This window comes from Somniosus microcephalus, chromosome 2 (genome assembly GCF_052327205.1).
Source record: "Somniosus microcephalus isolate GS21.2 chromosome 2, FLI_Smic_1.0, whole genome shotgun sequence".
NCBI classification, from domain to species: domain Eukaryota; kingdom Metazoa; phylum Chordata; class Chondrichthyes; order Squaliformes; family Somniosidae; genus Somniosus; species Somniosus microcephalus.
Window position 1 is genome coordinate 320,654,037 of NC_140988.1, and position 12,570 is coordinate 320,666,606.

General features: G+C 47.5%; 1 protein-coding gene across 1 annotated transcript in view; it reads left to right on the top strand.

The window, feature by feature from the left end:
* Positions 1 to 12,570, top strand: part of alpk2 (alpha-kinase 2) — an 85,528-nt gene that overhangs the window by 12,579 nt on the left and 60,379 nt on the right. The window contains exon 2 of the mRNA XM_085974336.1: positions 6,663 to 6,782. Within this exon, the coding sequence (XP_085830462.1) occupies positions 6,677 to 6,782 (106 nt within the window). The 5' untranslated portion in view covers positions 6,663 to 6,676. The remainder of the gene's footprint in view (positions 1 to 6,662; positions 6,783 to 12,570) is intronic.

Consider the following 12,570-nt stretch of genomic DNA (forward strand, 5'->3'; position numbering starts at 1 on the left):
GGAATGAGAGAGAGAGAGAGGGAATAGAGAGAGAGAGGGAAGGAGAGAAAGGGGAAGGGGGTGGGGGAAGGGGGGGTGGGGAAGGGTGGGGAGGGAAGGTGGAAGGGGTGGGAGCGGGGGGGGGAGTGGGGGGGGAAAGGGAAGGGGAAGGGGGAAGGGGGGAAAGGGAAGGGGGGTGGTGGGGGGGAGAAAGGGGGGGAAGGGAAGAGGTGGGGAGGAAGGGGGGGTGGGAAGGGGGTGGGGAAGAAGGGGGGTGGGAAGGGGGTGGGGGAGGAAAGGGGGTGTGGGGGAAGGGGGGAGGAGGAGGGGTGAGAGGGGGGAGAAGGGGTGGAAAGGGGGGGAAGAGGGCGTGGAGGGTGGGGGAAGGGAAGGGAGGGGGGGAGAGAGGATGGGGGAGGGGGGGAAGGGGGTGTGAGGCGGAGATGGGGGAAAGGGGTGGTGTGAGGGGGGAGGAGGGGAGGGGGAAAGGGGGTGTGAGGGGGGTGTGGGGGGGGAGGAAAGGGGGGGAAGGGGGGAGGGTGTGGGGGGAGGGTGTGGGAGAAGGAGGGGAAGGGGGGGGAAAGGGAGTGGGGGAGCTAGCAGACCCTCTCCCCTCTGCCAGTGTTGAGAGTTGCGCTGCCGGTGGTTGGAAAAGGCTAGGCCCCGTGGCCTCGGGCACCCCGCACTGACATGGCCCAGCCGAGGCCCAGCGCCCCTGGCAGCCCGAGCTCCGCAGCCGCCATTTGGCCGCAGGCCACAAAGCACCCGAGCCCAGCGCCGGCGATGGCTCCGCGGAGCTCCGTACCGCCTCGCCCTGCCAGCCTTTACAAAGATGGCGTGCGGCGGCTATGCTCGGCTCATTCCCGCCCGGCCAGCCTTTAGAAAGATGGCGGCGATCGCGGGCCGCTTGTTGAGCGGGACGGGAGGTGCCTAGCTCGGGCGTGGCTGGGAAGGAGACGCCGAGGCTTCGAGTCCTGCAGTCGGGGTAACCCTGGAAGGTTGCGGCGCCCGGCGGAGGGTAGCGAGTCAACAGGAAAAAAAGAGGGTGAAAGGTAGGAAAATTAATCAGGTAGAAAAAATATTCACAAATTATTTACTTTTTTTTAAAACAATTTAATTGTGTTTTAAAAGCAACTTTTTTTTTGCTGGAAATCTATATTTGAAAATAAACACGCAGAAAATGGGAAAAAATAAATGAAGAGTTAGGAATTAAGATGGCGGCCACTCACCTCAGCTCAGAAGGATTAGGCCCGCCCACACACGCAATGAAACGCCCCCCGTGATGCACCGATTGGTCAACCATCAGGTCACTCAACTGTAGGATTGGTCAATCATCATGTCACTCAACTCTAGGATGGCCTGCCCACACACGCAATGAACCCGCCCCTGTGACGCAGCGATTGGTCAACCGTCAGGTCGCTCGACTGTACGATGGTCAACCTTCACGTCACTCAATGCTAATGAGTGGATAATGAGCGGAATTTTTGAACGTTTTTTGGATACCGTCTGAACAATTTTTGTCTGACCAAAAAGTAAATATGCTTATGACCATTCCGGAATCATAAGCTTTCTTTTGATATAACACACGTGTAGGTACGCTCTATAACTTTTGAGTGTATAGAGTACATACAGACGGAAGGACAGACAGACAGACAGAAGAGTTCTTTTATATATAAAGACTAGTTGGAGTGCCCGGCGATGCCGGAGGGTTTTTTGAGGGCATGTTGTTGTTGGAAGAGAGAGAGAGAGAGAGACTGGGGGGAAGAGAGAGAGCGACTGGGGGAAGAGAGAGAGACTGGGGGGGAGAGAGAGAGAGAGAATGGGGGAGAGAGGGCGACTGGGAGGTAGAGAGAGAGAGAGAGAGGGAGGGAGAGAGGGAGAGAGAGAGAGACAGCGACAGAGGGAAGGAGAGAGAGAGGGAAGGAGAGAGAGGAGAGAAAGGGGAAAGGGTCGTGGGGGAAAGGGATGGGGAGAAAGGGGGGGAGGGAGGGCGGAGGGGGGGAGGGGGGAGGGGGAGGGAAGGGGGTGTGTGGGAGGGGGGGAAAGGGGGGGGTGGGGGGGAAGGGTGGGGGAAGGAGGGGGGAAGGGGGGGGAAGGAGGGGGGAGGGGGGAGGAGGAGGGAAGGAGGGAGGAGGGGGGAGGGGGGAAGGGGGGAGAAAGGGAGGGGGGGAGCCAGCAGACCCTCTCCCCCTCTGCCAGTGTTGAGAGTTGCGCTGCCGGCGTGGTGGTTGGAGAAGGCTAGGCCCCGGGGCCTCGGGCATCCGCACTGACATGGCCCAGCGGAGCGGAGCGCCCCGGTCAGCCCGAGCTCCGTAGCCGCCGTTCGGAGCCGCAGGGCCACAAAGCACCCGAGCCCAGCGCCGGCGATGGCTCTGCGAAGCTCCGTGCCGCCCCCACCAGCCTTTAGAAAGATGGCGGCGGTGGCTACGCTCGGCTCAGACCCGCCCAGCCAGCCTTTAGAAAGATGGCAGCGATCGCGGGGCCGCTTGTTGAGCGGGACGGGAGGTGCCTAGCTCAGGCGTGGTTGGGGAACAGAGGCCGAGGCTTCGAGGCCTGCAAAAACGGTGAAAGGTAGGAAAATGAATGAGGTTAGAGAAAAGATTTACAAATTAATTAACTTTTTAAAAAAACAATTTGTGTTTTAAAAGCAACTTTTTTTTGGCTGGAAATGTAGATTTGAAAATAAACACGCAGAAAGTTGGAAAAAGCAATGAAGAGTTAGGAATCAAGATGGTGGCCACTCACCTCATCTCAGAAGGGTTAGGCCCGCCCACACACACAACCAATTGGTCAACCATCAGGTCACTCAACTGTAGGATTGGCCAATCATCACGTCACTCAACTCTAGGATGGCCCACCCGCACACGCAATGAACCCGCCCCCGTGACGCAGCGATTGGTCAACCGTCGTGTCGCTCGACTGTACGATTGGTCAACCTTCACGTCACTCAATGCTAATGAGCGGATAATGAGAGGAATTTGAACGTTTTTTGGATACCGTCTGAACAATTTTTGTCTGACCAAAAAGTAAATACGCTTGTGACCATTCCGGAATCATAAGCTTTCTTTTGATATAACACATGTGTAGGTACGCTCTATAACTTTTGAGGTGTATAAAGTACATACAGACAGACAGACGGAAGGACAGAAGAGCTATTTTATATATATAGATATATATATAAATGTTAAAAGTGCTTCATGAAAAATAACCCACAACACAGTTAATGTGCAAACATTCACAATGGCCAATATAGTGAAAGCAGAAACTGAATTCTTGGAGCAACCAGCCCCTGCCTCTTCCAGGAGCTGAGTATGGTGCAAAGCTCCAGGAACAAGCATGGTGCTCCTTTAAAACAAATCATCACGATCGTTGAGTTTTTCTCTTCCAAAAGCTGCACAGCTGGAAATTTTGAACTTTTTTGCAACCTACTGCAATATTAGACAACTTTAGTACAGTCATTCAGAACTGAGATATTTTCTATCATCTTATATTGCTGTTTCAGAAAGGGAGCAACAACAACAACTTGCCTTTATGTTGTGCCTGTAACAATGTAAAATGTCCCAAGGCGCTTCACAGGAGCGCAATCAAATAGAATTTGACACTGAGCCGCATAAGGAGATATTAGGATAGGTGACCAAAATTTTGGTTAAAGTAGTAGGTTTTAAGGAGCATCTTAACGGAGGGGTGAAGAATCGGAGAGGCCGAGGGAGGGAACTCCAGAACCTAGGGTCTGGATAGCTGAAGGCATAGCCATCAATCGAAGAGCGGTGGAAATCGGGGATGTGCAAGAATCACAGAGTCATAGAATCATAGAAAGTTACAGCATGGAAGGAGACCATTTCGGCCCATCGTGTCCGCCGCCGGCCAACAAAGAGCTATCCAGCCCAATCCCACTTCCCAGCTCTTGGTCCGTAGCCCTGCAGGTTAGAGCATCCCAAGTGCACATCCAAGTACTTTTTAAATGTGGTTAGGGTTCCTGCCTCTACCACCCTTTCAGGCACTGAGTTCCAGACCCCCACAACCCTCTGGGTGAAGAAATTTCCTTTCAAATCCCCTCTAAACCTTCCACCAATTAAATCTGTGCCCCCTGGTTTTTGATCCCTCTGCTAAGGGAAATAGGGTCCTTTCTATCCACTTTATCTATGCCCCTCATAATTTTATACACCTCAATAAGTTCTCCCTCAGCCTCCTCTGTTCCAAGGAAAATAGACCCAGCCTATCCAGTCTTTTCCTCATAGTTAAGATTCTCTACTCCCAGCAACATCCTTGTAAATCTCCTCTGAACCCTCTCTAGTGCAATCACATCTTTCCTGTAATGTGGTGACCAGAACTGCACGCAGTACTCTAGTTGAGGCCTAACTAATGTTTTATACAGTTGAAGCATAACCCCCCTGATCTTGTATTCTATGCCACAGCTAATAAAGACAAGCATTCGTATGCCTTCTTAACCGACCTTATCTACTTGGCCTGCTACCTTCAGGGATCTGTGGACATGCACTCCAAGGTCCATTTGTCCCTCTACACTACTCAGTGTCCTACCATTTAATGTGTATTCCCTTTCCTTGTTGGCCCTCCCCAAATGCATTACCTCACACTTCTCTGGATTGAATTCCATTTGCCACTGTTCTGCCCACCTAACCAATTTATTGATATCTTCCTGCAGTCTACAGCTTCCTTCTTCAGTATCACACACACATCCGATTTTAGTATCATCTGCAAACTTCTTAATCATACCCCCTATATTCAAGTCTAGATCGTTGATATATACCACAAAAGGCAAGGGACCTAGTACTGAGCCCTGCGGAACCCCACTGGAAACAGCCTTCCAGTCACAAAAACACCCATTAACCATTACCCTCTGCTTCTCTGTCTTCGAGCCAGTTTTGAATCCAACTTGACACTTTGCCCTGGATCCCATGGGCTTTTAACTTCGTTACCATCTGCCATGTGGAACATTATCAAAAGCCTTGCTAAAGTCCATATACACTACATCAAATACACTACCCTCACCTACCCTCCTTGTTACCTCCTCAAAAAATTCAATCAAGTTTGTCAGACACAACCTTCCCTTAACAAATCTGTGCTGACTATCCTTGATTAATCCATGTCTTTCTAAATGAAGATTTATCCTGTCCTTCAGAATTCTTTCCAATAATTTTCCCCACCAACCCGAGGTTAGGCTGACTGGCCTGTAATTACTCGGTCTATCCTTTTTCTCCCTTTTTAAACAAGGGTACCACATTAGCAGTCCTCCGGCACCACACCTGAAGCCAGAGAGGATTGAAAAATGATGGTCAGGGCCTCTGCTATTTCCCTCTTTTGCTTCGCTTAACAGCCTGGGATACATTTCATCCGGGCCTGGGGGATTTATCCAGCCTTTTAAAGCTGCTAAATCCCTTAATAGAGGCCAGAGTTGGAGGAACACAGAGGGTTGTAGGCCTAGAGGAGGTTACAGAGATGGGGAAGGGCAAGGCCATGGAGCGATTTGAACACAAGGAATGAGAATTTAAAATTTGAGGCGTTGCTGGACTAGGAGCCAATGAAGGTCAACGAGTACAGGAGTGATGGTTGAATGGGACTTGGTACGAGTCAGGATATGGGCAGCAGAGCTTTGGATCAGTTGAATTTACGGAGGGGTGGACGATGGGAGGCTGGCCAGGAGAGCATTGGAATAGTCGAGCCTGGAGGTAACACAGGCATGGATGAGGCCATTGTTTTCTTGCTCTTTCTCCCCAAACATTCTGTGGTAAAGTATGTGAATTTTCAACTTTTTTGTTGCAATCAAATTACAACAGACTTTTATTATAGATTCATGCAGTAAATGTATCGCATAGGTACTTAAAGGGTAGAGACATATGAGGACAATGGCCCAGAAATTTGGGTCTCCACGGGTGAGTACGCGCAGGGTACTCACCCATAGGCCCAATGGAAGTGCTGGTTTCCTGCATGCACTGCGCATGCGCGGGAAACCGGCACTTCCGTTCCCCTGAACGAAGGGGTTCAGAGGTCAAACACGTGCGTGGGAGAGGCTGCGCGTGCGCATCGAACTTAGGCTTTTTTTACAGGTTTTCCCGGGAGGGTAAGTCTGCAGAAGTTAGGTAAGTGGTGAATTAGTTAAAATTAAAACATTTTTTCCACAGGTTTATTATTTTTAAATACTTTAAAGCAAGGTAAGTTTATTTTTAGCCCCGTTAGAAAATTAAAAAAAAAAATTTAAAAATTTAAATTGTTTAAAATGTTATTTCATGTAATTTATAGTTTATTTAAAAAATGTGATTTAAAAAAAAAAAATTTGAAGATTTAGTGCTATTTCGGGGCCATAGTATTTATAAGTTTTGACAGCTCTTCCTGTCAATCTTATGAATGGAGCATTCCCTGCTCCAATTGGCTCTCCATGGCCCACATGATCCCAGGGGACGCATCGAACTAACTGCGCACCTGGGATACGCAAGCACTGTGCGCCGGCAGCTGGACCAGGCCCCGGATCGGAATTCCACGCGGGCCCACAGCACAACGGCCGGCGCGCTAGGTAAGTGCAAGTCGGGGGCTTGCACCCGCGGGAAACCCCCAACCCGAATTTCTGGGCCATTGTGTGAAACTGACATTGCTGTGAATTTTAGCATCCTATCTCAACAGGAATGCACTGTTTTTTATTTGTTCTGTTGTTCATTTTCTACCTTTAGGCAAGTTTTCCAAAATGTCAGCAGAGTTAGTTGCAGAATCATCTCCTCGCTTTGTCTCTACCTTGAAGTCACAGAAAGTGGTTGAAAACGTTGATGTCCAACTCTCCTGCACAGTGTCTGGTAAATAATACAAACTCTTTTGATGTCATTATACAATGCAATCAATCTGTACTGTATGTTCCTCGCTGAGGGGGAATCATGGGTTAGCCATTGCACTTTATAAAATTCCATAATCCTTAAGGAGAATGTTTTCTATAATTTGGAGTCATAGGAGCAGGAGTAGGCCATTCGGCCCCTCGAGCTTGCTCCGCCATTCAATGCAATCATGGCTGATCATCCAATTTCAGTACCCGGTCCCTGCTTTCTCCCCATACCCCTTGATCCCTTTAGCCTTAAGAAATATATCCAACTCCTTCTTGAATATATTTAATGAATTGGCCTCTACTACCTTCTGTGGTAGAGAATTCCACAGGTTCACCACTCTCTGGGTGAAGAAATTCCTCCTCATTTCTGTCCTAAATGGCCTACCCCTTATCCTTAGACTGTGACCCCTGGTTCTGGACTCCCCGACCATCTGGAACATCCTTCCTGCATCTAGTCTGTCCAGTCCTGTCAGAATTTTATAAGTTTCAATAAGATCCCCTCTCATTCTTCTAAACTCCAGCGAGTACAAGCCCAATCGTCCCAATCTCTCCTCATACGTCATTCCTGCCATCCCAGGTATTAGCCTGATGAATCTTCGCTGAACTCCTTCCATGGCAAGAACATCCTTCCTCAGATAAGGCGACCAAAACTGCACACAATACTCAAGATGTGGTCTCACCAAGGCCCTGTACAACTGCAGCAAGACATCCTTGTTCTTGTACTCAAACCCTCTCACTACAAAGGCCAACATACCATTTGCCTTCTTAACCGCCTGCTGCACCTGCATGCTTACCTTCAGCGACCCAGGTCTCGTTGCACTTCCCCTTCTCCCAATCTATTGCCATTCAGATAATAATCTGCCTTCCTGTTTTTGCCACCAAAGTGGAGCTGCGAATGGACTCACTCTGGAGCATACGCGATGCTGAGGATGTTGTGGATAGCACATTCAGTGAGTTGGTCACACCGCAGGTAAAGGCTAGCTCAGACAGTAAATGGGTGACCAAAAGGCAGGGTAAAGGCAGGAAGGTAGTGCAGGAGTCACCTGCGGTCATCTCCCTCCAAAACAGGTTTACCGTTTTGGGTACTGTTGGGGGAGATGACTTATCAGGGGAAGGCACCAGCAGCCAGGTTCAGGGCACCATGACTGGCTCTGCTGCACAGAAGGGCGGGAAAAAGAGGGATAGGGCTATAGTGATAGGGGATTCAATTGTAAGGGGGATAGATAGGAGTTTCTGTGGCCGAGACCGAGACTCCAAGATGGTATGTTGCCTCCCTGGTGCAAGGGTCAAGGATGTCTCGGAGCGGGTGCAGAGCATTCTGAAGGGGGAGGGGGATCAGCCAGTTGTCGTGGTACATGTAGGTACCAACGATGTAGGTAAAAAGAGGGAGGAGGTCCTACAAGCTGAATTTAGGGAGTTAGGAGCTAAATTGAAAAGTAGGACCTCAAAGGTAGTAATCTCTGGATTGCTACCAGTGCCACGAGCTAATAAGTTTAGAGAGAGTAAGATAGATAAGCTAAATACGTGGCTTGAGCAGTGGTGCAAGGGAGAGGGATTTAAATTCTTGAGGCATTGGAACCAATTCTTGGGGAGGAGTGACCTGTACCAAGGGGACGGTCTACACCTGAACTGTGAGGGAGCCGATGTCCTCGGGGTAATATTTTCTAGGGCGGTTCGGGAGGATTTAAACTAATTTGGCAGGGGGATGGGAACCTAGGTAGTGGAAAAGAGGGAAGTCATATGAAGTCAGAAATAGATGGTAGAAAGGTGAGAAGCAATAAGCAAAGGAGAGAAACACAAAGGGCCAAACTAATTCATAATGAGAGTGTGAAAAAAGCAAGCCTGAAGGCTTTGTATCTTAATGCTAGAAGCATTAGGAACAAGGTGGATGAATTAGTTGTGGAAATAGAGGTAAACAAGTATGATTTGATTGGGATTACAGAAACGTGGCTGCAGGGTGGGCAAGGCTGGGAACTTAACATCCAGGGATATACAATATTTAGGAAGGATCGGCAAAAAGGTAGGGGAGGTGGGGTAGCATTGCTGGTAAAGGAGGGGATTAATGCAATGGAAAGGAAGGATATTAACTCGGATGAAACGGAATCTGTATGGGTAGAAATGAGAAATAGCAAGGGGAGGAAAACGTTAGTGGGTGTGATATATAGGCCTCCAAATAGTAATATGGAGGTGAGGGAAGGCATAAAAAGGGAAATTAGAGAAGCGTGCGATAAGAGCACAGCTGTCATCATGGGTGACTTTAATTTACATATTGATTGGACTACCCAAATTAGTAAAAATTCTGAGGAGGAGGAATTCCTGGAATGTTTTCGGGACGGTTATCTGGACCAATATGTCGAGGAGCCGACTCGAGATCAGGCCATTTTAGACTGGGTATTGTGCAATGAGAAGGGACTTATCAGCAATCTTCTTGTACGAGGCCCCTTGGGTCAGAGCGATCATAATATGATCGAGCTCTCAGTCGAGATGGAGAGTGAGGAAATTGAATCAGAGACTAAGGTCCAGAACTTAAATAAAGGGAATTACGAGGGTATGAGACGGGAATTGGGTAAGATTGATTGGGTGGTGTTTCTGGGGGAATTGACAGTGGATAGACAATGGCAAGCATTCAAAGATAGAATGGAAGAATTCCAGAACATGTTTATACCGGTTTGGCATAAAAATAAACCTAAAAAGGTGACTCAACCGTGGATAACGAGGGAAATTAGGGACAGCATAAAATCAAAAAAAAGGGCATATCAACTGGCAAAAAAAAGCACCAGACCGGAAGATTGGGGGCAGTACAGGATACAGCAAAAGAGGACAAAGGGATTAATCAGGAAGGGGAAAATAGAATACGAAAGTAAACTTGCAGCAAACATAAAGACAGACTGCAAAAGCTTTTATCGGTATATCAGGAGGAAAAGACTGGTAAAATCCCAAGTCGGTCCCTTGCAGTCCGATTCGGGAGAATATATAATGGAGAATAAGGAAATGGCAGACCAATTAAACTCATACTTTGGTTCTGTATTCACAAAGGAGGACACAAATAACCTCCCAGGAATATTGGCAAACATAGGGACTAATGAGAGGGAGGAGCTGACAGAAATTAGTATCTCTAGGGATATGGTGTTGGGTAAGTTGAGGGGACTGAAGGCCGACAAATCCCCGGGGCCTGATAAACTACATCCTAGGGTACTTAAGGAGGTGGCCCTGGAGATAGCAGATGCTCTAAGGATCATCTTCCGGAACTCCATTGACTCGGGAACAGTACCCGTGGATTGGAGGGTAGCTAATGTTACCCCAATATTTAAAAAGGGGGGTAGAGAGAAAGCAGGGAATTATAGACCAGTAAGCCTTACATCGGTTGTGGGCAAAATGCTAGAGTCCATTATTAAGGATAAAATAGCGGAGCACTTGACAAATGGGGAAAGGATCGGACAGAGTCAACATGGATTTACAAAGGGTAAATCGTGTTTGACTAATCTGCTGGAATTTTTTGAGGAAGTAACTGGTAAAATAGATGGGGGAGAGCCAGTGGATGTGGTGTACCTTGACTTCCAGAAAGCCTTCGATAAGGTTCCACACAAAAGATTATCATGCAAAATTAAGGCTCATGGGATTGGGGGCAAAGTATTAACGTGGATAGAGAACTGGCTGGCGGATAGAAAACAGAGAGTTGGAATAAACGGCTCGTTTTCGGAGTGGCAGGCAGTGACCAGCGGGGTGCCGCAAGGATCTGTCCTGGGACCCCAGCTGTTCACAATATATATAAATGATCTGGATCAGGGAATTGGATGCAATATTTCCAAATTCGCTGACGACACTAAACTAGGAGGAGGGGTGGGCTCTGATGAGGATGTCAGGAGGCTACAGTGCGATTTGGACAGGTTGGGGGAATGGGCGGATACGTGGCAGATGCACTATAATGTGGATAAATGCGAGGTTATCCACTTTGGGGGTAAAAACAGGAGGGTAGATTATTATCTAAATGGCAATAGATTGGGAGATGGGGAAGTGCAGAGGGACCTGGGTGTTCTTGTGCACCAGTCACTGAAGGAGAGCATGCAGGTGCAACAGGCGATTAAGAAGGCAAATGGTATGTTGGCCTTCATATCAAGGGGATTCGAGTATAGGAATAGGGATACCTTACTACAGCTGTACAAGGTGCTGGTGAGACCGCATCTGGAGTATTGTGTACAGTTTTGGTCGCCCCATCTGCGGAAGGATGTTCTTGCCATGGAAAGAGTGCAACGGCGATTCACCAGGCTGATACCTGGAATGGCGGGAATGACCTACGAAGAGAGATTAAATAGTTTGGGCTTGTACTCACTGGAGTTTAGAAGATTGAGAGGGGATCTCATCGAAACATATAAAATTATGGCAGGCCTGGACAGGCTGAATTCAGAGAGAATGTTTCCAATGGCCGGGGAGCACAGAACCAGGGGCCACAGTCTAAAAATAGCAGGCAAATCATTTAAAACAGAGATGAGGAAGAATTTCTTCACTCAAAGAGTGGTGAGCCTGTGGAATTCCCTGCCACAGAGGGCTGTGAAGGCTAATTCAATAAATATTTTCAAGAGAGAATTGGATATATTTCTGAAGGCTAAGGGGATTAAGGGTTACGGAGAAAAGGCGGGGACGGGGTACTGAACTGGTAAGATCAGCTATGATCTCAGACGAAGATCAGCCATGATCTCATTGAATGGCGGAGCAGGCTCGAAGGGCCGAATGGCCTACTCCTGTTCCTATCTCTATGTTTCTATATTGCATCTGCCATGCTTTTGCCCAATCACCCAACCTGTCCAAATCGTACTGGAGTTTCTCGGCATCCTCCTCACAGCACACACGCCCACCCAGCTTTGTGTCATCTGCAAATTTGGAGATATTACATCTAGTTCCCTTGTCTAGATCATTAATATATATTGTGAATAGCTGGGGTCCAAGGACCGATCCCTGCGGTACCACACTAGTCACTGCCTGCCACTCGGAAAAGTCTTAGCAGTGGCTTTGCAAAAAATATGGATGAACATTGTTGGGGAGCAGGATACACAATGACCTACTGCGATATCAAAATAACTGCAAAATTATTAGAAATGACCATACTTTGAGAACTGGGTATTGTAATGGGCAAGAATATCATCCTTTTAACTCTACTGATAAGATTCAAATTAAGTCCAGGCGGCTAAGATAAAGGCATTCTCACTCTTGCAACTTTTAAGAGCCTGAGGGAAATGAACCTGTGTTATCACAGTGATTCTAAATGAATTGAATAATTGCAAAATAAACAAACTACAAATTCAGCAGACTTGACAGTCAGGCACAAAGATCACGTGGACACACATTATATTGCAGATTTTTTTTTCTGAATGTTCTCCTCTCCTGAAATACACAGACTCTTTCTGGGGTAGGGTACCTTAATCAAGTGGCTATTCTTCATGTGTAAACTATAGTGGTACAATAGTTTGGTTATTAAAAATAGCCAATTCTAACTATCTTAGTTTGTGGATGTTCATATCTTACCCATAATCTTGAAATCAGCATTTTGTTCAGAAAGTATAAAATATATCACTAAACAAAATATTTTAAGAATACATAAACAAGAAAAGGACATTAGGCCCAAAAAGCCAATCTCAACTCAACCAACCCACCGTTTCACACTCTTTCCATGAAAATACTGTCTCCAGAATCACATCTAGTTGCCCCTTGAACCCATTTATACTATTCCTTCTAATGGCATTCTCTGTAACCTATTCCATATGTCAATA